The following is a 23971-nucleotide window of genomic DNA, read 5'->3' on the forward strand; positions in this document are numbered from 1 at the left end:
TAGTTCAGGCCTGCTCCCTTCCCATCCACGATCCCCACCCCCTTCACTGAAATCAGGCATGGATTCTGTGAGTATAAGTAGGGAGGTTCTCCATTCTAAATGGGCTTCCCAGGTGGCTCAGTGGTAAAGAATCTACCTGTCAATGCAGGAGCTGCAGAGACACGATTTTGATACCTGGATTGGAACGATCCCCTGGAGAAGGAAATGGCAGCCCACTCCAGTATTCTTGCCTGGGAAATCCCATGGACAGAGGAGCCTGGTGGGCTACACAGGACACAGGACTGCTACAGTCCATGGGGTGGCAAAAAGTTAAACAGAGCTGAGCAACTGAGCGTGCGAGCACTCTCCAGTCTAAATAATTGGAGTAAATAGAAATGGGCTGAAATGCAGCAGGGAATATTTGCATTAAAACCTTTGAAAGAACTTGCTGCCAATAGATACTGATGGTTTCTTATTTAGGGAAGTTTTAAAGAAAAAGCAAAAGTGTATATTTCTGAATGGTTTGAATTTCTGTCCTTCCAAAGCAAGAAGGCAGAAAAGTACATTCAGCATTGGGATTCTGTGGTCCTGATTTCATGAGCAGCATTGGCCCTAAGTGAGCAGACACAAAAGGACTACCTGAAGGTATCTAGGTTAGAAAGAATGATTCAGAAGATTCCTCTGTCAAGGTGAAACCAAGTTTCTAAACATTGTCTTTTTTGACCAAAAATGTGTCTTCAAAGTGAAGTTAAAATACGGAAAAAGATGCCATAGACGTGATGCTTAGAAAGATCTCACTGTGTGATAGATCCCCATAAGGTACTCCCGAAGTATCAAAACTGATACATGAGACAGATCAGTGGTGACAACTGTTGTGATTTAAACAAAGGCCAAGGGCCGTGCTTCTAAACAGGAGCGATGTACCTCCAGGGGACATCTGGCAATATTTGGGAGACATTTTTGTTTCTGACAAATGGTCAGAGGCAATATTGACTTCTAGTGGGTAGAGACTAGGGGTGCTGCTAAACATCCTACAATGCACAGATCATCCCCTGGCAACAAAGAATGATCCGGCTCCAAATGCCAGCTGGTGCCCAGGTTGAGAAACCTGGTCCAAAGACTCAAAGTGAAGACAGCTCATCTTTAGCAGAGCATAGCAAGCCCACAGCACCTCTGTGTAGGCCCAGAAGGAAGCAGGCACCATGATCTTTACTGTGGGCCCTTTGTGCTTTGGTAGGTGTCTGGATACTCCCTGCTCGTCCAGGCAGTAGACAGCGGCATGCCTGCGATGTCCTCAACTGCCACTGTCAACATCGATATTTCTGATGTGAATGACAACAGCCCAGTCTTTACACCTGCTAACGCTACCGCTGTGATTCAGGTAAGCAAATCTGGCCTGCCAGGCACCTGTGCTGATTCACTCAGCCTCCATCCTCTGCTGTGGTTTCCTTATCAACTCATCACATCATTTGTTGTTCTTGTTTGGTCCCTAAGTCGTGTCCGACTCTTTGCGACCCCATGGAGGGCGGTGTGCCAGGCTTTCCTGTCCTTCACCATCTCCCAGAGATTCTCAAACTCATATCCATTGAGTTGATGATGCCCCATCTCATCCTCTGTCGTCCCCTTCTCCTCCTGCCTTCAATCTTTCCCAGCATCAGAGTCTTTCCCAGAGAGTCGGCTCTTCACACCTGATGGCTAAATTATTGGAGTTTCAGCTTCAGCATCAGTCCTTCCAAGGAATATGCAGGGTTGATATCCTTTAGTATTGACTGGTTTGATCTCCTTTCTGTCCAAGGAACTCTCAAGAGTTTCCTTCAGAGCCATAATTTGAAAGCATCAGTTCTCCAGTGCTCAACCTTCTTTATAGTCCAACTCTCAGATCCACACATGACTACTGGAAAAACCATAGCTTTATGCAAACCTTTATCAGCAGAGTGATTTTAGAGCCCAAGAAAATCAAGTCTCTCACTGTTTCCATTATTTCCCCATCTATTTGCCATGAAGTAATGGGACCAGATGCCATGATCTTAGGTTTCTTAATGTTGAGGTGTTTTTTTTTTTAATTAATTAATTAATTTCAATTGGAGGCTAATTACTTTACAATATTGCTGTGGTTTTTGCCATACATTGACATGAATCAGCCATGGGTGTACATGCGTCCCCATCCTGAACCCCTCCTCCCACCTCCCTCCCCATCCCATCCCTCAGGGTCATCCCAGAGCACCAGCCCTGAGCACCCTGTCTCATGCATAGAACCTGGACTGGTGATCTGTTTCACATTTGATAATATACATGTTTCAATGCTACTCTCTCAAAGCATCCCACCCTTGCCTTCTCCCACAGAGTCCAAAAGTCTGTCCTTTACATCTGTGTCTCTTTTGCTGTCTTGCATACAGGGTCATTGTTACCATCTTTCTAAATTCCATATATATGCGTTAATATACTGTTTTGGTAGTTTTCTTTCTGACTTACTTCGCTTTGTATAATAGGCTCCAGTTTCATCCACCTCATTAGAACTGATTCAAATGCATTCTTTTTAATAGCTGAGTAATAATCCATTGTGTACATGTGAAAGGTTGTTGTTGAATCACGCAAATACACCGGGATTCTTGGCCTCCGGAGGAGAAGAATTCAATCCGGGGCCAGAGACGAGGCTTGATCGCTCAGAGCTTTTGTGTAGTAAAGTTTTATTAAAGTATAAAGGAGATAGAGAAAGCTTCTGACATAGGCATCAGAAGGGGGCAGAAAGAGTACCCGCTTGCTAGTGTTAATAATGAGGTTATATAATCCAAAGAATGTCTGGAGGTTGTAAAGACCTCCTCCGACCTACTCCCATAATTTACATTTTAAGATAACACTGTCCTCAGGCAAGATGCATCCTTGTAAAGACCAGGTATACTCCCATAATTAACATTTTAAAATAACAGAAGGTTGAATCCAAAGACTGTCCTTAGGCAGGATACATTATTGGTATATAATCCTAAGGAATGTGGAGAAAGAAAAAAAGTTTGTCCTTTTTTCCTCCTTGAGAATTCCAGACCCCTCTCTCCTTGGGGACCCCTAGACTCCCTATCAACCTGCCTAGGAAATGACTCTCTCACATGTACCACAGCTTTCTTATCCATTTGTCTGCCAATGGACTTCTAGGTTGCTTCCATGTCCTGGCTATTGCAAACAGTGCTGTGATGAACACTGGGGTCCACGTGTCTCTTTCGATTCTGATTTCTTCAGTGTGTATGCCCAGCAGTGGGATTGCTGGGTTGTATGGGAGGTCTGTTTCCAGTTTTTTATGGCATCTCTACACTGTTCTCCATAGTGGCTGTACTAGTTTGCATTCCCACCAACAGTGAAGTGGGTTCCCTTTTCTCCACACCCTCTCCAGCATTTATTGTTTGTAGACTTTTTGACAGCAGCCATTCTGACCAGCGTAAGATGGTACCTCATTGTGGTTTTGACTTGCATTTTTCTGATAATGAATGATGTTGAGCATCTTTTAATGTGTTTGTTAGCCATCTGTATGTCTGCTTTGGAGAAATGTCTGTTTAGTTCTTTGGCCCATTTTTTGATTGGGTTGTTTATTTTTCTGGAATTGAGCTGCATAAGCTGCTATTATTTTCTCCCATTCTGAAAGCTGTCTTTTCACCTTGCTTATAGTTTCCTTCATTGTGCAAAAGCTTTTCAGTTTAATTAGGTCCCATTTGTTTATTTTTGCTTTTATTTCCATTACTCTGGGAGGTGGGGCATAGAGAATCCTGCTGTGATTTATGTCAGAGAGTGTTTTGCCTATGTTTTCCTCTAGGAGTTTTATAGTTTCTGGACTTACATTTAGGTCTTTAAACCATTTTGAGTTTATCTTTGTGTATGGTGTTAGAAAGTGTTCTAGTTTCATTCTTTTACATGCGGCTGTCCAGTTTTCCCAGCACCATGTATTGAATAGGCTGTCTGTGCCCCACTGTATATTCTTGCCTCCTTTATCAAAAATAAGGTGCCTGTAGGTGCATGGGTTTATTTCTGGGTTTTCTATTTTGTTCCATTGGTCTGTGTTTCTGTCTTCATGCCAGTACCATACTGTCTTAATGACTGTAGCTCTGTAGTATAGTCTGAAGTCAGGTAGGTTGATTCCTCCAGTTCCATTCTTCTTTCTCAAGATTGCTTTGGCTATTCAAAGTTTTTTTGTATTTCCATACAAGTTGTGAAATTATTTGTTCTAGTTCTGTGAAAAATACCGTTGGTAGCTTGATAGGGATTGCATTGAATTTCTAGATTGCTTTGGGTAGTATACTCATTTTCACTATATTGATTCTTCCAATCCATGAACATGGTATATTTCTCCATCTATTTGTGTCATCTTTCATTTCTTTCATCAGTGTTTTATAGTTTTCTATATATAGGTCTTTTGTTTCTTTAGGTAGATTTATTCCTAAGTATTTTATTCTTTTTGTTGCAATGGTGAATGAAATTGTTTCCTTAATTTCTCTTTCTGTTTTCTCATTGCTAGTGTATAGGAATGCAATGGATTTCTGTGTGTTAATTTTATATCCTGAAACTTTACTATATTCATTGATTAGCTCTAGTAATTTTCTGATGGTGTCTTTAGGGTTTTCTGTGTGGAGGATCATGTCATCTGCAAACAGTGAGAGTTTTATTTCTTCTTTTCCAATCTGGATTCCTTGTATTTCTTTTTTTTTCTCTGATTGCTGTGGCTAAAACTTCTAAAACTATGTTGAATACTAGTGGTGAGAGTGGGCACCCTTGTCTTGTTCCTGACTTTAGGGGAAATGCTTTCAATTTTTCCCCATTGAGGATAATGTTTGCTGTGGGTTTATCATATATGGCTTTTATTATGTTGAGGTATGTTCCTTCTATGGCTGGAATGTTGAGTTTTAAGCCAGCTTTTTCACTGTCCTCTTTCAGCTTCATCAAAAGGCTCTTTAGTTCCTCTTCAATTTCTGCCATTAGGGTGGTGTCATGTGCATATCTGAGGTTGTTGGTATTTCTCCCAGCTGGTATGAAAAGAGCCTGATTCTTTCACTGCAACTGATTAATAAACATTGATAAGAAAAAATTTGCCAGTGGGGTTCTCTCAAGTGTCAAGTGCTTTCTGTACATCTGTCCCCATTGTGGCCCAGCCCCTGGTTTAGAGTGAAGGAGGTTAGGATCTGGGAGGTTCAGTAGCCCACCCAAGGTCAGGCAGCTGTAAAGTGCTGGAGTCAGCATTTGAATTCAGGTCTGTCTTCAGAAGAGAGTATTCTCTGCCACAATGACAGGCTGCCTTTAAGCACTTTGTGCTGTTCTAGCAGGGGCTATTGATAGGAGCCATCTCGTTTGTCAAAGAGGGATTGGCCATCAGGCTAGAACTGCTCATTAAAATCAGTCTTCCATAAGCAGTTTGTTTAGCACTTTAAGCCCACCTGCTCTCTAAAATTAGACTGCAGGAGACAGTGACTTCCTGCTGGTATTCTGCTCTCAGAGAGAACAACTTTTCATCCTACCTTTTTTATTTTTATTCAAAAGATATCTCATGAATACAAGTCCTAAGCACTGAGCTACTTCCATTTCCTAGCATTTCAAAAGCTGGAAGCCCGACTTCAGGAGGATCAGGAAACCCAATCCAGGAACACTGTCAGCGTGGAGGATTTATAGGAGACAGGGATGGACAGATGTGTACTGGGATGGCTACAGATATTCTAGGAAATCAGCCTCAGAATCACCCCTACGGGTTCCCAGGACTTTGTGGGTAGAAGGGGAGATGAGAGTGAGCCAGGTCTCGAGAGACCCCCTTTGGAGCAACATTCAAGACTTTGAGTCTGGCCATCCATAGCCACCCCTCTGCCCCCCCAGACCTGCCCCACTGGGCCCCCCAGGATCAGGCTGAGCATCTCTGCTCCCTTGTCAGCGCTTCCTCAGGGGAACCGGATTCCTTCTCTGGGGGTGTTTGTTTTCCCTCTCCTCTCTGATGCCTTTTCCAGCAGCTGTGTGTGCCTGCCCCTCCGCGACTCTACAGAGCTTGCTCAGGCTCTGATGCCCTCCCCTCACCCCGGCGCCCTATCCCCTCTATGGTTTGGCTCCCCCCCAACCCCTGTCCCCTCGGGGCCACTGTCTCCCCCTCCCCCGCTCCACACTAGCCCCATGGAAAATGGGCTCTGCCACAGCAACCTGTGCTTTTATGACACGATCCATCAGCCTGATGGCCTGTCCTCACCCATGCTCCAGGAAGTCAGCCAGGGAGGAACAGAGACTCAGCCCTTGAGCGGTGACCATGGCTCCTGTCTGCAACGTGGCCGTCTGCACTGTATTTCACCCTCCTTCCTCACGTGCGACCCCTCGGGCACACATCCTCTCTCCCTCTCTCTTCTGCAGAGGAAATGGCTTTTAGAGAGAGAGCAAACAAATCCATAAATCTATTTGGTGTGGTGCTGAGGCTGCTGTCAGTGTGCCCCGGTAAATCTGTGCATGGCTGGGCGTTTCCATGACTGATCCCAGAGAGAGCCAGTGTCTGGTTCCCAGTGACCCAAAGGCCACTTGAGAGGAGAAGCAAATGAGAGGTCTCTGAGGTTTTCCTCGCCTCATTCTCTTGCAAAAAAAATAATGCTCCTCCCATTGTTCACCCAAAAATAATTTTCTTTTTCCAACACATGGTTCTTATAAGACAAATTCGGCACCTAAAACGTGAGTGCACCCTCCCTGTGCATGACTCCTATCATGCAGGGTGTCACTGTCTCCATCTCTGTGACCCAGACTTGGTTAATCCAAAGTCAATCTCATCAGAAGGCCTGAACTAATGAAGCTGATTCCAGGCCTGCACTCTGGTAATGCTGAAGTCCAGACAGGGCAGAGCAAGGAAACTGGCGCCCAAGCCACTGAGGAATTTAATTTAGTGTTTTCAGAGGACAACCTTGGACCTGAGAAGGAGTGACTAAGAGTCTCTGTGTTACCATCTGAGATATAAGGCAAAGTTTCAGCAATATAACATTGGCATAAGGACATCTGGGCTTCCTAAACTTCTGATGAAGTTGTAGATGTCTTTTCTCTTCATTCTCTGATTGAGGAATATCCCATCCCCTTTTTCTTCCCTCAAGAAACAGAGGAACTGTCTTCTGATGGGTGGGATTTAAAGCCCTATTTTCCACCCAACACATGCCTTTGTATTTCTACCAGGAAGTTGCCAGTATGTCTCCGTAAAAGTCCAGTATGGTGACACCATGTCACTGTGTTGGACCTCAGCGTAATCGTGTTGTGACAAGTGTGAGGAAAGATTTTCCATCCCAAAAGGTTGATGTTTTCTTGCCTCTAGTGGATTTCTGATGCCGTCATGAAGGCTGATGAGTACCGTGGATTTCCAGAGCCATCTGGGTGAACTCAGGGCAATTCCGGCCTTTCAAGGACAGATGGAGCCAGGCAGCGTCCTTGGAACCTGCAAAGCAGTTCAAGGCCAAGTCCTTGTGTTCTCACCTGCAGCTCATTGTCTCACGGGGCAGTCTGGGGAGGCAGCCAATGATGGGATGATGCTTACAGACACCAGCATTTTTCAGAAGACGAGATAATATCACAGGGAATCCCTTCCATTAAAAGCTCTGCTTTCTAGCCCAGCACTCTCAGCCGGTAATGATGGGTTTTTTTTTAAATGTGCGAAGAGGTGTAATTTTATCTTCCCTTTTAATATACTCTCTTATGCAGGAAAATAAGCCAGTAGGCACCAGCGTTCTGCAGCTCATGGTGACAGACAAAGACTCCTTTCACAATGGGCCTCCCTTCTCCTTCTCTATTTTGTCGGGAAATGAAGAGGAGGCGTTCGTGTTGGACTCGGACGGGATCCTGAGGTCAGCCGTGGTCTTCCAGCACACGGAGTCTCCAGAGTACGTGCTGTGTGTCCAGGTATGGCCTCATCCTCTACCTGTTGCAGGCCAGCTTTCTCCTCTACTACGGGCTCTGCCCCTTGGTTGTTTTGTTTTGTTTTTTTTTTTTTTTCTGTTGAGCAAGTCAACATAATTCATTACCGTGTAGGAGTGTTCCCCTTTTAATCTCAAATTCAATTTCACACCAGTAAAAGAGGCCTCTGTGTGTGAAATTGAACAGGAAGGAAAGGAAGCATCATTGTTGAAAAGGGACTTTCCTGCAGGGTGTGCTGGGCCGATGGTCTCTGGCTTAAATCTGTATTCTGAACACTTCTCAGGCTCCATATGAAGCCCAAGGACAACTCACTGGTCAAGGTTTACTGCTTGGGGGTGGTTGTCATTTAGTTGCTAAGTCATGTCCCACTCATTGCAACCCTATGGACTGTATAGCCTGCCAGGCTCCTCTATCCATGGGATTTTCCAGGCAAGCATACAGGAGTGGGTTGCCATTTCCTTCTCCATTACTTCTTGGTACTGAGAAGTATTTCCCGGATCACCCGACTTGGGAAACGACCAATCCTTGTCCTGGTGTAATGAAGCTATTAATTTTTCATATTAATATTGATATTTTCATATTAATATTTCATGACCTCTGCTTTTTAAGAGACCTCTGCTTGAGCTTCCCAGATGGCACTAGTGGTAAAGAACCCGCCTGCCAATGCAGGAGACGTAAGAGACACAGGTTGATCCCTGGGTTGGGAAGATCCCCTGGAGGAAGGCATGGCAACTCACTCCAATGTTCTTGCCTGGAGAATCCCATGGACAGAGGAGCCTGGAGGGCTATAGTCCATAGGATAACAAAGTTGGACATGACTAAAGAGACTTAGCACACCACACTTCTTGGTAAGTTTCCCCAGAGAGGGGAAACAGGAACAGGGACTCGGGTGGCAGTGGCCTCCCAACATTTCAGCTTCCTCAAGGTCATGATGTCGAATGAAGGGAGACCAAGAGGCGGAAGTGGCAGTTACAGGAAGGGCATGAACAGAAGCAGGAAACGAGAGAGTGCTAAAAAAACCCCTGGTTGCAAATTTTGCCAGTCCCAAGACGTGGGTCCCATCAGTGAGACTGAGTGACTGTTTTTTAAGCACAGTTGGCACAGACAGCAACCTATTATTAATAGTGGCAATGATGAGAATAGTCTTTTGTGTACCTTATCTCTTTGGATAAGTTATGGCTTACCCTACCCCACGAAACCTTTCAAATTAATGACTTTTGGCTTGAAGCACATTGATAAACTCTTCAGTTGTCACCCACTCCTTCAACAATATTATGTAAATGACTTTATATCACAGTTAGAGGTCCTCAAGGTCAAGGAGAGAGTTTTAGTACCTTCTCACAGAAGCTACTGGGGCTTCCCAGCTGGCACTAGTGGTAAAGAACCTGCCTGCCAGTGCAGGAGATGCAAGAGACTTGTGTTCGATCCCTGCATAGGGAAGATCCCCTGGAGGAGGAAATGACAATCCACTCCAATATTCTTGCCTGGAAAATCCCATGGACAGAGGAGCCTAGAGAGCTATAGTCCATGGGGTCGCAGAGTTAAACACGACTGACTGATTTGAGTACACACAGAAGCCAGTACAGTTCTTTGCCTACCTTCTCTGGCTGTTAGCATATTTCACATCTCAGACTTTGTAAACACCATGGAGAGCTTTCTGCTACTTGTCCCTTATATTAAATTTACCACCGAGGCCCACATTCTGTTTCCAGAATGTCTCAGCGTGCATCAGGTATATACCCTTTGCAATCTCCCCCCTTTATTCTAAATTGTCCCATACTGAGACTATTGCAAAACCTCCTGGATGTTCCTCTGGCTTCAGCTTTATTCTTTCTGATCTATGTCTGTACCCTTTCCAGGCTAATCATTCCACTTTGATTATCTTATTCCACTAAACCAGAGGTCAACAGACTGTAACCCCTCAACCACATCCTGTCTTCAACCTGTTTTTATAAATAAAGTTTTACGGGAACTCAGCCTTTCCAGTTCATTTACATATGCTCTGAGCTGCCTTCTTGCTGGAAGTTGAGTAGTTGATACAGATCATATAACCCCAAAACTTAAAGTATTTCTTGTCTCGCCCTTTACAGAAAATGGGTGCTAACCCCTAAACTAAAAACATCTGAGCTCCCTATTGCCAGAAACCTTGTGAATTCTGGCTTGTTCAGACACTGAATTTTAGGGTTTTTAGGCAGACATGACTGTCCAGTTCTTCTTAGCCCACAGGACCATGGGTCTGTTACCTTACACCCAGTGGCTTCTTGCCTTTCTGGCCTCTGATCTTTGAGTGGGCAGCCTCTGACCTATGGGGTCTGAACTCATCATTGTCCTTCAAGGCTCTACACGGTTTGACTTCAAGTTCAGTCCTATTTGCTAAATCAGTCTCCCTGTAAGTGAATTTTCCATTCTAGCATCTCTGTTCATATCAGTTCAGTTCAGTTCAGTCGCTCCGTCATGTCCAACTCTTTGCGACCCCATGAATCGCAGCATGCCAGGCCTCCCTGTCCATCACCAACTCCCAGAGTTCACCCAGACTCACGTCCATCGAATGAGTCAGTGATGCCATCCAGCCATCTCATCCTCTGTCGTCCCTTCTCCTCCTGCCCCCAATCCCTCCCAGCATCAGAGTCTTTTCCAATGAGTCAACTCTTCGCATGAGGTGGCCAAAGTATTGGAGTTTCAGCTTTAGCATCATTCCCTCCAAAGAAATCCCAGGGCTGATCTCCTTCAGAATGGACTGGTTGGATAGTCCATTTTAAAAAGCATGTGGTTATGGAAATAATAAAGATAACAACAATCACATTAACTCTCATGCATCAGGTACTTCTGTGGGTCAGGTCTGTGCCAAGTATGTTGCAATCACGTGAGTCTTAATCCCCACAGTACAAGAATCCTGTGAAGTAGATAGGACTATTTCACTCAAATAAGATACAAAAATTGAAGCTTGAAGAAGTTAAGTGACTTATTCCAGGCCAGACACATAGTTAGAGGAAGAGCAAAGATTTGAACTCGGGTCCATGAGATGACCAAGCTCCTGCTTTCACACTGCCTTCCACATACAAGGACATATCTCCTGAGGTATCTCCCGGCCGCCCCCATCCTGAGATTCCCACCCTGGGGCCCCAGCTGCTGCGAATCTGCCCTTTGCAGAAGTCCTCCGGCATTGACCACCTTCACGTTGTATGCAGCAGGTCCTCAGTTACGATCTGTCAGGGTGTTGGTTCTGTCAGTCCTTACAGAAAGAAGGAAGACAAAATGGCTTTTTTCAGGCTTTTCTCATTGTACCACCCTTTATTCTAAGCCTCCATATTGTGTCCTTCTCACTTGAAATAACGTTGTTTCTTAAATGTACAGAAAAGTGCTGTCTGGTCCCATGCAGAGCAAAGAAGCCAAAGACAACCAAGATTTCTCTTCTAAGTGGGAATGTCACTTTTTGAGGCTCTGCTGTGGCTTCTGTCCTAAATTAAAACACAGCCAGCCTCTTTGGGGCACTGTGGATCTCACAGCACCCTGCATCCCTCCGTTCCAGTTCACCCCCACTGGCTTTATTATGTTGACACATTTTATTCTCATAGCAGAGTGCACTTATGGGCACCAAAAGTGATAAACCACTCCTCTTACTTATATGTACATGCTCAGATTTTGTAGAATAATGACAAGGGATGGAGGGAGCAGCAATGTGGTTAAAGGAGCAGACACTTTCTATCTGGGTTATGTTGCTTTTTTAAAAGTTATCATGGGCTTTTGCCTTACTTCCTCATCTTCCCTCCCTGCTGGGTGATTTTAGGCGAAAGATTCTGGCAAACCTCAGCAAGTGTCTCACTCCTACGTCCGAGTGCGGGTCATTGAGGAGAGTATCCACAAGCCCACAGCCATCCCCCTGGAGATTTTCATCGTCACCATGGAGGATGACTTTCCTGGTGGGGTCATTGGGAAGATCCACGCCACAGATCAGGATATGTACGACGTCCTCACATTTGCACTGAAATCGGAGCAGAAGAGCTTGTTCAAGGTGAACAGTCACGATGGGAAGATCATCGCCCTGGGGGGCTTGGACAGCGGCAAGTACGTCCTGAACGTGTCGGTGAGCGACGGCCGCTTCCAGGTGCCCATTGACGTGGTCGTGCACGTGGAGCAGCTGGTGCAGGAGATGCTGCAGAACACCGTCACCATTCGCTTCGAGAACGTGTCCCCCGAGGACTTTGTGGGTCTCCACATGCATGGGTTCCGGCGCACCCTGCGCAACGCGGTCCTGACCCAGAAGCAGGACAGCCTGCACATCATTAGCATCCAGCCCGTGGCAGGCACCAGCGAGCTAGACATGCTGTTCGCAGTGGAGACGCACAGCAGCGAGTTCTACAAGCCGGCCTACCTCATCCAGAAGCTGTCCAACGCGAGGAGACACCTGGAGAACGCCATGCGCATCTCGGCCATCCTGGAGAAGAACTGCTCTGGGCTGGACTGTCAGGAGCAGCATTGCGAGCAGGGCTTGTCACTGGACTCGCACGCGCTCATGACGTACAGCACGGCCCGCATCAGCTTCGTGTGCCCACGTTTCTACCGGAACGTGCGCTGCACCTGCGATGGTGAGTGCGGTTTGGAGCGTCCCCTCCGCTGCCTGGGCTGTGTGAGGCGGCTTGGGTTACCATCCCTGCATGCACGTCTTAGTTCATTCACTCACTGGACCACCCACCATGTGCCTTCTCACCGTGAGAGATGCCGGGGCTGCGGGGTGATCAAGACAGGCTCAGCCCCCCTTTGGTGGAGCATGGAGCTTATGGGCAGCCAGACATACAAGTGGGCGGGCATTGTCCCTGCAATGAGCATCCTTAGGGGACCCAATCAAGGGGGAAGTTTTCCTGGAGGGACTATTCTCTAGGTTGAGATGAAAGATAAGCAGGAATTAGTCTTTGTCTGTCTGACTTACTTCACTTAGTGTGATAGTTTCTAGGTCTATCTGTTATCTGCAGATGGCATTATTTCATTTTTTATGCCTGAGTAATGTTCCATTACACACACACACACCCCCCACATCTTCTTTGTCCATTCATCTGTTGATCATAGATTGCTTCTGTGTCTTAGCTACTGTAAATAGTGCTGCTGTGAACATTGTATATGTACTTTTTTCAAATTAGAGTTTTCACCTTTTCCAGATGCATGCTCAGAAGTGGAATTACTGGATCATATGGTGGCTGTTTTTAGTTTTAGATTTTTAGATTCTTCAGATTCTGTTTTTAGATTCTCTGCAGAATCTCCATACTGTTCTCCACTGTGGCTGTATCATATGTCATGTGATATCACTTATATGTGGAATCTAAAAAAATGATAGAAGTGAACTTACAAAACAGAAATAGACTCACAGACATAGAAAACAAACTTATGGTTACAAAAGGGGAAAGGCAGGGGAGATAAATCAGGAGTTTGGGATTAACAGATACACACTGCTGCATATAAAACAGATAAACAACAAAAGATCTACTGTGTAGCACAGGGAACTGTATTCAGTATCTTATAATAGCCTATGATGGAAAGGAACCTGGAAAAGAATATATATTATGTATATAAAACTGAATCACTTTGCTGTATACCTGAAGCTAACACATCACTGTAAATCAAGTATATTTCCATTTTTTCAAAAAAGGAAAAGTAGTAATTAGATGTGTGGAAAAGGTAGTAGAGGGACAGCATTCCAGTGGAGAATGTGTTTGTATGAGGCTTAAGGGCAAGATAGTAGCCTACACCAAGGGGGTTGAAAGAGCTTTCTGGTGATGACAAAGGAGACTTATGAGCAGTGATCACACAAGAGCCATTAGGATGAAGTCCTAGAAATCATCCCAAAGCAGTGGGAGCCATCGGCTGGTTTGAGGTGGAGAAGTCACAGAATCAGTCTGTCTTTCACGGAGAGCTTGCTGACTGCTAAGGGGATGGGTTAGACGGGCCGGGCCAGAGGCAGGGAAACAAATTCAGAAGCTACCAGGGTGCGTAAGGGCAGCTGGGTTTGCTTGAGTGAAACCTGAGGGCCAGATGTTCGGGAGCACAATTGGGGGTGGGTTCGGCCCGCAGAGTGGCGGAGATGGAATGGTTCCTGTTTGTCGATGTAACTAGAGTCACTGAACTTTGACCTTCCCTGCTCAGAGGCCATAGCTGCACAGAGTCGACCATGGTGGTCAGCAAGAAGCATTGCTCACTCCCTCTTTTTTTCTCTGACACGTGGTGCTATAAATTCACTGCCCTCGTCAAAGAAAATCACACCCGGCGTTTTCCTAGCCAGTATGAACTTGACCCAAATGGACTGTGGCCGGAAGAGAAGCCATTCATAAAACACCCCTTTAGATCATTGAGGACAGACATGGCCCTCACCCTCTCCCTTTGCAGAGAGTTTCGAGTTGCCCTTTGGAGAATGAGTTCATCAGAAAAAAGCCCCGGAAATCACAGCTCCCTCCGGGAGACCTTTCTATGACCCCCACGCAGCCTAGAAGCATGCAAGCTACTCCCTCTGTGGTCCCCAGTGAGTTCTGTTTGTGTTTCCATCAGGTGGAGATGCAGTGATGTCCAAACTGTTGAGTATATAAGTTAGCTCCAAAGTAATTCCAAGCATGCATGCATGCTAGGGGAAATGTGTTTCTGGCAGATGCCACCAACATGCAGAATTTATGAATGCCAGCTGTCCAGACCTCACCTAGGTTCCCTTTGTAGGCAAATTGATTTATGCACCAAAGGTCTGCTAGAGCCTTCCTGCAGGGATTCACAGCACAGTTCAAAAGAGGTTCAAGATAGGACAGGGCAGACCCTGCAGGAGAAGCTAAACCAGCTAATTAATCCTTGCTCTCTGAAAGCTTGTTTCATTCAGTAAAAATCTGCAGTGGCAGCAATGTTTTGTGTTAGTCACTCAGTCTTGTCCGACTCTTTGTGACCCCCTGGACTGTAGCTCGCCAGGCTCTTCTGTCCATGGAATTCTCCAGGCAAGAGCATTACACTGGGTAGCCATGCCCTCCTCCTGAGGATCTTCCCAACCCAGGGATCAAACCCAGGTCTCCCGCATTGCAGGCAGTTTGTTTATCATCTGAGCCACCAGGGAAGCCCATCAGCAATGTCTTAGGTGCTGCAAATTCAAAGTGAATAAAAGACACAGTCCCTTCTCTCCGGAGCTGGCGGCTGCGAGCTCAGCTTTGCAAGTCCCCATTTGCCTTAATAGTATTATAAGAAATGCTGGGGAGGAAAAAGGCACAGAGTCCCTGTCACAGCCAGAGGAAAGCTTTCGGTGACATTTAGATGAGACCAGAGACCACTTGTGTTCTGGGTTTTGAAGGATGAGTATGAGTTCATCAAGCAGAGACAGGCAGAGGGCAGGCTTGGCAGATTTTCTTTACAGTAGGGATTTAGAGGGGTGATTTTGTTGGAGAGAGGGATCTTCCTCTGCATCTTTCATGAGACACTGATGTTATATTTTATTTTTTTATTTTGGCCACACCATGCATGGTATGTGGGATCTTAGTTCCCCAACCAGGGATCAAACCAGTGAGCCCTGCAGTTGAAACACAGTCTTAACCACTGAACCGCCAGGGAAGTCCCCAGAGACACCAATGGTTTATTTTACTTTATTTTTTGATTTAAAGCAACAAGATCTTATTATCTCACAGTTCTGTAGGTCAGAAGTGCAGGTGGGTACAGCTTGTCATCTGGTTCCTCCGCTCAAGCATTCACAAAGATGAAGTCAAGCTGTCAGACACCTGGGGCTCTCCAGCCAGAGGCTCAGGGGAAGAATCTTTTTCCAAGCTCACTTCAGAGTTGGCAGAATTCAGTTCCTTCTGGTTGTAGGGTTAAGGATACTGTTAGTCTGCTATTAGTGGGGACCTCTCCCTGGTGGCTCAGCAGTAAAAGAATCCACCTGTAATGCAGGAGATTCAGGTTTGACCCGTGGCTCGGGAAGATCCCCTGGAGAAAGAAATGGCAACCCCCTCCAGCATTCTTGCCTGAGACCCATGGACAGAGGAGCCTGGTGGGCTATGGTCCATGGGATCGCAAAGGGTCAGACATGACTGAGTTACTAAACCACCACCACTCTCAGCCTTAAGGCGCTCCTTAAAGAGACACTGATGTTTTAAATGCAGTGAGTTTCAAGGTGGTAGCCTTGCCCAGGACTCTTGTTCTCGAGTCCCTATAAATCCTTCTACTCACAGGAAACCCAGAATTCTGGAAGTTTTTGTGATTCAGTCCCAGACATCCCAGGAAGAGGCTTTCTCAGTCTAGAAGGGAGCATTTCCTGAGCGGTAACTCTGCAGACTCAGGCCCACCTCTCAGCCTCTTGCCACCTTTAAGTCACTCGTGTAACTAAGCTGTAAAATAAAATACTGAATTTTAGTGGTAAAAGGACCTCAAAACACCACCTGGTCCAGTCCCCATGTTCAGCAGCTTTATATGATTATTTCCATTTTATAAATGCAATAGCTCCCTGCCTTGCCCAGGGCATATAGCTGGTGAGAATGGCATACTGATTCAATGTAGTTTTATGTTGGGTCCTTGTTTTATTCCTTGCATCTTAAGAATAAGAGCTCTTCCATATTTTATTCTTGGGTCCTTGTTTTATTGCGTCCTAAGAACAAGAGCTCTTCCGTTTTGTATACGACTTATAACCCCGATGCTATGTACACTATAAGAATATTCAGGTAACCCCATTGTTCCTGACAGACTGATCACCAGTCTCACAGACCCATGGCAGGATGGCAGAGGGACTTGGACTCCAGTAGGCCTGTGACTTACTAGAAAAGCCCACTACTGAGCCCTGCACTCAAATATAACAGGAGGCTTTGAGTGGAGCCCTGAGTCAATATGCATGTAGCCTGGTGACCCTAATTCTGGTGGTTAGGAAAACAAACTCTAATAAATCTCACAGCAAGATAAAATAGAAAAAGTTTTCTGTGGGTTCAGGGGGTGAGCTCCTCATTATAATACTAATAGTTCTCTCACTTTTCCAAAAGTACCGTATCAAATGAAAATACAGTGAAAAACTGTTAAGGAAAGCATTAAGCATTTTAGGCATTTTCTCATATACTGGAAAGGAGAGATAATTGAAGTCAGTAAATGCTCCTAGCCCACTCCCCCACACACACACCGTAGTGTTGGCTGCTGTTTAGCCTGGAAGGTTGGCAGATACAGTAAATGGACTTTCCAACCACTTGGTGGAATAATTAGGAGATAAACAGAGGTAGCGATCCTTTCTGGGCTGTGTAGAAATATTCATACAAACTTGGCGTCAGTAGTCTACCCTCCTCCCAACTTCCGTATCATCTTTCTCTCATGGAGACTTTTTTTGGGTTGAATTAACATCATTAAGCATCTTGAACTAAAATGCTGGTTTGCTTTGACACAATGAAAGCAGGCTTGAAATTTAGTGCCGAAGAGGTTTATTACATTCCAGCCCCCATGGAGCATCATGTCTGAGCAGAAGTTTAAGGGTTCTGCTGTCCTGAGATGGCTCCTGGTAAACCTTGGGTGTTCAGGGAATGTTGGCACTTGGGTAAGAAAACCTGGGGAATGATAAATGCCCTTGAGCTCCAAAGAGGAAATCAGAGGACAGAGTATTGGGGCAGTGGTGATGGTCCATTTGGGAAGATTTTCATTGATTTTTTAAAAATCTGATCTAGATACATATCAAAAAGGAGAGACACTTGTCCAAGAGAATGGACTTGCCCCGAGACCATTAGCATTTAAGATTGGTGTGTTTATGAGTGTTGGTGGAAGTGGGTGCCTGATTTGTCCAGTCTTGGTTCAGACATGGAACCCCGACTTGAAACTGAAGCTCCATTCAAATGCATGGAGCGTCTGTCACGGGTGAGCTCAGTGCTGTGGGGTGAGGTGTCAGCGCCAGGCCCTCAGCCAGGGGCAGCCCACTGTCGGAAGGCTGTGCAGGGTGGGAGGAGAAGGCCTGAGGCTGAGGCCGCTGCCCTCGGTCTGAAAGGATGCCTAGAATCGGACAGGACATGGGGAGGAGTCAGTCCAGGCTGGGGAGCTGTAGAGCGGAGCGATGGAAGTGAGAAGCCCCGCGCAACCAGTGCACAGGTGGAGGCAGGGACCAGCGGAGCAGCTCACACTTACTGAGCTGGGCTGTTGCTATTACTGTACCTGCTGCTGCTTTGTCTTTCACACATGTGTAATTGTAGTTAACCCTCACAGTCACCCTAAAGGATAGGGATCATTAACTTTCCTCAGAAGTTAAGGAAGCTACAACTCAGAATGGTCCGTTGACTTGCTCGGGATCCCACAGAACTAGTGCAGGTCAAGCCAGGATTCACACCTGGCCGTCCCAACCCCTGTACTCTCCTACCTCTGCACAGGTTTGAGAAAACTTGAAATTAACTGACTCCAGCTTCCCACGCGCCTCGGCCATCCTATTTACTATCCTCCTGCCGCAGTAATGCAGCCGAGGTTTGAGCCCAGTCCTAGCACTTGCTACCTCTCAAGATGGACCTGAGACAGCTGGCTTCGTGGGCACCGAGTCTCCCTCCTGTGAGGTCACCCACTGCACTCTTTAAGCCACACGGAGCCTGACCTGTCTGACCCTCCCATACAAACCGCCTTCCAGACAGCTAAGGATAGTTACTAGGACCCCTTGAATCCTCTTTTTTGAGACAAACAGCAGAAGGTCCTCTGTTCCTTGGCCATCAAGAATAGGAGCTAGAAAGAGTTGTAGGTGGTGTAGTTGGAATAGAGAGCAAGCATAAAGGAAGGAGTTCTCTGTCTTACTTGGAGGAGTCCGTGAAAGGCACTGGAAGCAGTGAATTGTCCTGGGAAGGCATTTCTGAGCAGAGAAAGTAGTAAAGGAACGTTTCTTTACTACTTTTATTTTCTCATTCACTCATCAGTGAAGCAAATACTTTTCCAAGCCCTGGATGGGCTGCTGAAGTTAGAGTGGTGAGTGAGGCTGACATGGTCCCATCCTCATGGCCCATGAAGCAGCATCGTGCACTGAGCAAATGACAGGGAGCTCAGCTGGACTGGCTGGTGGAGAGACAGTCCCAAAAGGAATGTGCTGGGACAGGTCAATGGGCCTGCGATAGGCAGCCATGGTGACGCAGCCACAGTGACGCACTTCTCACACGCACAGTAAAGTCAAACGATGAAGGCTTCCACGAGGCAGAATGATACGTGAAACTCAGCCTTAACGAGTATTTAAAAAGCATGGGGAAATCTGAGATCGGATTTACACTTAGGCCAGGACTGTTTATTCCAATTCTCTGAGGACAGAGCCCATAGTCCCACCCCTGAATAATTCAGTGTCTCTGAACCTTAACCGGATTTCCCTACAAACTGGGCAGTTTCTATTTCTCATTCATGTTAGATGTCTGTGTGCAGATCCCTTATCTTTAGCATGCATAGAGTCCTGAAGGGCGTGGAGAGGTCTGGATGTGTCCACTGCGGAGGAGATACCAACCTCTTACCATGTGGATAATCCCTTATGTTCTCCGTCCACACACAGCGGCCCCAGCAAGGATGTCCTGAATGAAATGGCCTTTAGCTAGATCATCCCAGAAAACAGGGCTGAACAAAGCAAATACCAATCAAGATGATTCTGAGCTTTGGGGAGAACCACAGGAAACCATTTCAAAGCCAAGGGACCTTAGGAAAATATGTTTTAAAATTGCATGCAGGCCAGAAATTCTGAAGGGAGCTTACTGACGTATGTGGCATTGACTGAGACATGGCACCTTGGCAAAGCATGTGAATTCAGGGTGTAGGATGTTTACCATTAGTTATTAGATTCTCAGTATAATAAGGCAGAGATATAAATCAAGAGGTTGAATAAGCTCAAAGTGGCAGCAGTAATAGTCATAGCTGGATACTGATGTATTAGCCAAAGGTACAGACTTAACCCAGGGAGCCGAGGGAATTCTGGGGAGATAAGGCACATAGCTCAGTTGGTAAAGAATCCACCTGCAATGCAGGAGACCCCAGTTCAATTCCTGGGTCGGGAAGATCCCCTGGAGAAGGGAAAGGCTACCCACTCCAGTATTCTAGCTTGGAGAATTCCATGGACAGTCCATGGGGTTGCAAAGAGTCGGACATGACTGAGCAACTTTCACTAAGGCGAGGAGAGACATACATGGGGCAGTGAGACCCTTCTAAAGCCACGAGAGGATTGCCTTTCTCCTCTCTGCAGGTTCCAAAGCCCTGAGCTTCTGCTCGAGTGAATTACATTTTCAGCTCTGTGAAGGGTGACCGAAATGTCCACCCGAACAAAGCTTCGGGAGGTGGGGAGCCTTGTGATGAGTAGCCACATCGTGTGCACACCCCTCCTGGCGGAGAGTCTTTGTGAAAAGAATCCCTCTGCCTAGGACAGTTATGAAGGGGCTGACCCCGCTGCACGTTGCCTGTGACACTGATTAACACAAAGTTCTCCCAAGCACACGGTATTTCATACCATCTGTCAGTTTACAAATCGTGAATCTGACCCAAAAAGGACAGCAAAGAAGGGATTATACTGGAGCTCAGCTCTCTGCCATGTTTCCCAGTCAGGCGAGTGTCTCCAGTTTGGGGACCCTGTAGTAATTTGTTTTTACCCTCAATTTTTTTTTTTCTGTACAAGTTGCTTTCACATACATTAAACCATCTAATGCTCACAAGTTTCGAAGAGTAATTATCCTCATTTTTCATGAAGGGGAAGCAAGACCCAGAGAAGTGAAGTGACCCCTTAAAAACTCTAACTGAAGGGCATATAGAAAATATATTAATGCATAATATATTTTAATAATATTAAAATTAATATAAATGTAAATATTAGACATATAATAATGTCTACTTCTAGTCCTTCCAGCAGCCATTAACGTTGATAGGTCCCACACAGGAAATGCTTTGAATAACTAGTCAGGAACAACATTCAGGGCCGCCGCTTGTCAGCACCACACCGTCCCCTATTACACTGCCCTGCCTTCCAGAGGGGACCTAGGAACGGGGGACAGAGACTTCTCTGCCTCCTTCCTGCTCTGACAGTTGCTAAAAGCACCTGATCCTTCTGTCCTGCCCTGACTCACCACAAGTGGGCATCACTTGTTTTGATCAAGGGGATGCTTCTCCCTTCATGCTCACCCTGGCCCCAAACTGATGGATGCCTGAAGATACAGAGCAGGTAAAGCTAGAGCCTGCACCCCCGGTGGGCCTCTGTTCAGAGAGGAGAAGGGGACAGCAGAGGACGAGATGGCGGGATGGCATCACTGACTCGATGGACATGGGTCTGGCTGAACTCTGGGAGTTGGTGATGGACAGGGAGGCCTGGCGTGCTGCAGTCCATGGGGTCACAAAGAGTCGGACACAACTGAGTGACTGAACTGAACCGAGCAACCATAAGCTTTGCAAAACAAGGTAACCCCTCCTCATCCATTGAAATCATGCTGCATTTTATATTGCTAGAGATTTTAGGGCTTTGGCTGGGAAGAAGGTTGGTGTCCCCAGGACCCAGACCTAGAGACACAGGTTCAGTCCCTGGGTTGGGAAGATCTGACATCCATCTGAGGTCAAAGGACATGTGGTATTGTTCAGGGTTGGTGTACAAAGGTCAAGTCCCTCTCATAAATATTTCAGAAAGGATCTAACTTCTTATCATAGCGGATAGAGAGGAAAGAAATACAGTGTTGTATATGGGGAGTAATTGGTTTGGGGAAAGCTGTTTCTTAGTAATCGGAACTCTTTCTCTGCTTGAAAGAGACTACGTTTTATACACTTGCTCATTATCTGTCCTCAGCTAAGAAGGACGTTACATTCACACTAACCTCCAGGCTCTAATCTGCCTTTGTACCTCCTTGAGCCGCAAGAGAGCAGATGCGAGCAGAGCGAACTGACAGCAGCAGCTGGGGAGCAAAGGTTTATGGCTCTTTCTGTCCCGGGCTGGGAGGCAGGCAGGAGGCCCCCTGGGATTTTTAAAGCCTCAAGAAACTGACCCCTTGCCAGAACTGTCCCTTCTGCCTTAAGAAACGTATTAAAAAGAAAAAGAAGGAACACTAACCTATCAAAGTCAATGGCTGCTGGAATGAATAGAAATATGTATCATTATATGTCTAATATTTACATTTATATTAATCTTAGAATGCACTTATTATAATGTATTGATATAGCTTCTATCTGTCCACCAGCTGGAGTATTTATAAGGGGGACTGGATCTAACATAATTCATTAGTTTGATGAATTTAATTATCTAGGTTCTATTGTTATGACATGGGCTTCCCAGGTGATGCAGTGGTAAAGAATCTGCCTACCAGTGCAGAAGAAGCAGGAGACATGGGTTTGATCCCTGGATTGGGAAGATCCCCTGGAGAAGGAAATGGCTACCCATTCCAGTATTCTTGCCTGGGAAATCCCATGCACAGAGGAGACTGGTGGGCTATTATAGCCCATAAAGTCACAAAGAGTCCAATCCTACTGAGCAACTGAGCACACACATGGTTATAATATAAGGAAAGAAGAAGAAAAGAACTGTGAATATGAACTCCAGTTGCTGGTCTAAGTGACTCTGCTGTAACGCAATATAAGTGATATGGTTGATAAAGTGAGAAGCCCAATGCTAATTAGCAGGGCAGGACTTGTGACAAAAGGAAAGGTCAAAATATGTGAATAAAAGGTAGAAGTATTCAAATACTGTGTTTATTCTGAAATATAGTGTCTAGCCTTTAATATTGGAGAAGGCAATGGCACCCCACTCCAGTACTCTTGCCTGGGAACTCCCATGGATGGAGGAGCCTGGAAGGCTGCAGTCCATGGGGTCGCTAAGAGTTGGACATGACTGAGCGACTTCACTTTCACTTTTCACTCTCATGCACTGGAGAAGGAAATGGCAACCCACTCCAGTGTTCTTGCCTGGAGAATCCCAGGGACGGAGGAGCCTGGTAGGCTGCAGTCCATGGGGTCGCACAGAGTCGGATACGACTGAAGTGACTTAGCAGCAGCAGCCTTTATTATAAGCCCTTACAGCTTTTTTTTTTTTTTTTTTAATGTTACCATAACTCCTGGAAGAAGAAAATAGCTTTGCTATCATGGGTCTGGAAATTATCTAGTCCTCTTTTCCCCCTTTGAAACAGAGGTTTTTAAACATCATTTTTGATAATGCAAGTTTTCTAAGCAGTGAAGCCATTGCATTAGTGTAGAAAAGACTATGAATGTAGTATATGTCGCTATGTCTCAAACACAGACTTTTATAGAAAGGACATCTTTTGGCTGGCTAAAATAGGACGTAGAAAAAGACACATCCATGGAACAGAGAGGAATAGATTTCTTAAATACATAAATTATCATTTCTATGTCTAATTGGAAGTTACTGTCCAATGACTTCAGAGTTAGGTCTATTTGGTGGAATGCACTCTATGATTCAGTGATGCTCATTACCACCTCCACGTTGCTGACATCGGCCCTGGGCTCAGTTGGCACTTTTGAGTGAATGCTAACTAGCCAACAAGGGGGAGCTACCTAGAGGTGTGCAGGCCTCAGAAACGGAAGTGAAGCCACTCAGGGAGACAGCGCAGAGTGGGCAGTGAGAGTTGTGAACGTACCATGAGTAAACATGCTTGCAGTTAAACCACTAACTATGGTTGATTAAGGGCTTCCCGGGTGGCACTAGTAGTAAAAATCCCGCTTGCTGATGCAGGAGACATAAGAGACATGGGTTCAATCCCTGGGTGGGGAAGATCCGCTGGAGGAGGGCATGGCAGCCCACTCCAGTATTCTTCCCTGGAGAACTCCATGGAGAGAGGAGCCTGGTGCGTTATAGTCCGTAGGGTCACAGAAAGTTGGACACATCTAAAGCGAGTTAGCACATATGCACGCATGGTTGATTCATTCCCAAAAAGCATAGGCCCTTACTACTCAAAAGATCTTATCCTTCAAACCTGAGTTTAAAATGCTTTCTTCCTTTGCAAAGACTTATGACAGTCTCCCAGGAAGCACAATTGTTCCTTCTCTAGGGCTTCCCTTGTACTCACAAATCCCTAGCAAATCAGTTACCTTAGTGTATTCTAATCATGTGTTTGTGCATTGTTTCCTAGGGGGAGGAAGAGATGGGATAATTTTTGTTTTCATCTTTGTATGCCCAGGCCTATCACCTCAGTGGCTTGAAAACTTT

General features: G+C 45.8%; 1 protein-coding gene across 3 annotated transcripts in view; it reads left to right on the forward strand.

The window, feature by feature from the left end:
* Window positions 1-23971, forward strand: part of FAT3 (FAT atypical cadherin 3) — an 805898-nt gene that overhangs the window by 734626 nt on the left and 47301 nt on the right. For all 3 annotated transcript variants that reach the window (XM_086383385.1, XM_086383384.1, XM_086383386.1), the window contains 3 exons: window positions 1217-1360; window positions 7657-7854; window positions 11657-12455. In XM_086383385.1, the coding sequence (XP_086239511.1) occupies window positions 1217-1360; window positions 7657-7854; window positions 11657-12455 (1141 nt within the window). The remainder of the gene's footprint in view (window positions 1-1216; window positions 1361-7656; window positions 7855-11656; window positions 12456-23971) is intronic.

Source organism: Bos grunniens, chromosome 29 (assembly GCF_055505025.1).
Source record: "Bos grunniens cultivar Pamir isolate PY7600 chromosome 29, Bosgru_T2T1.0, whole genome shotgun sequence".
Classification (NCBI taxonomy): domain Eukaryota; kingdom Metazoa; phylum Chordata; class Mammalia; order Artiodactyla; family Bovidae; genus Bos; species Bos grunniens.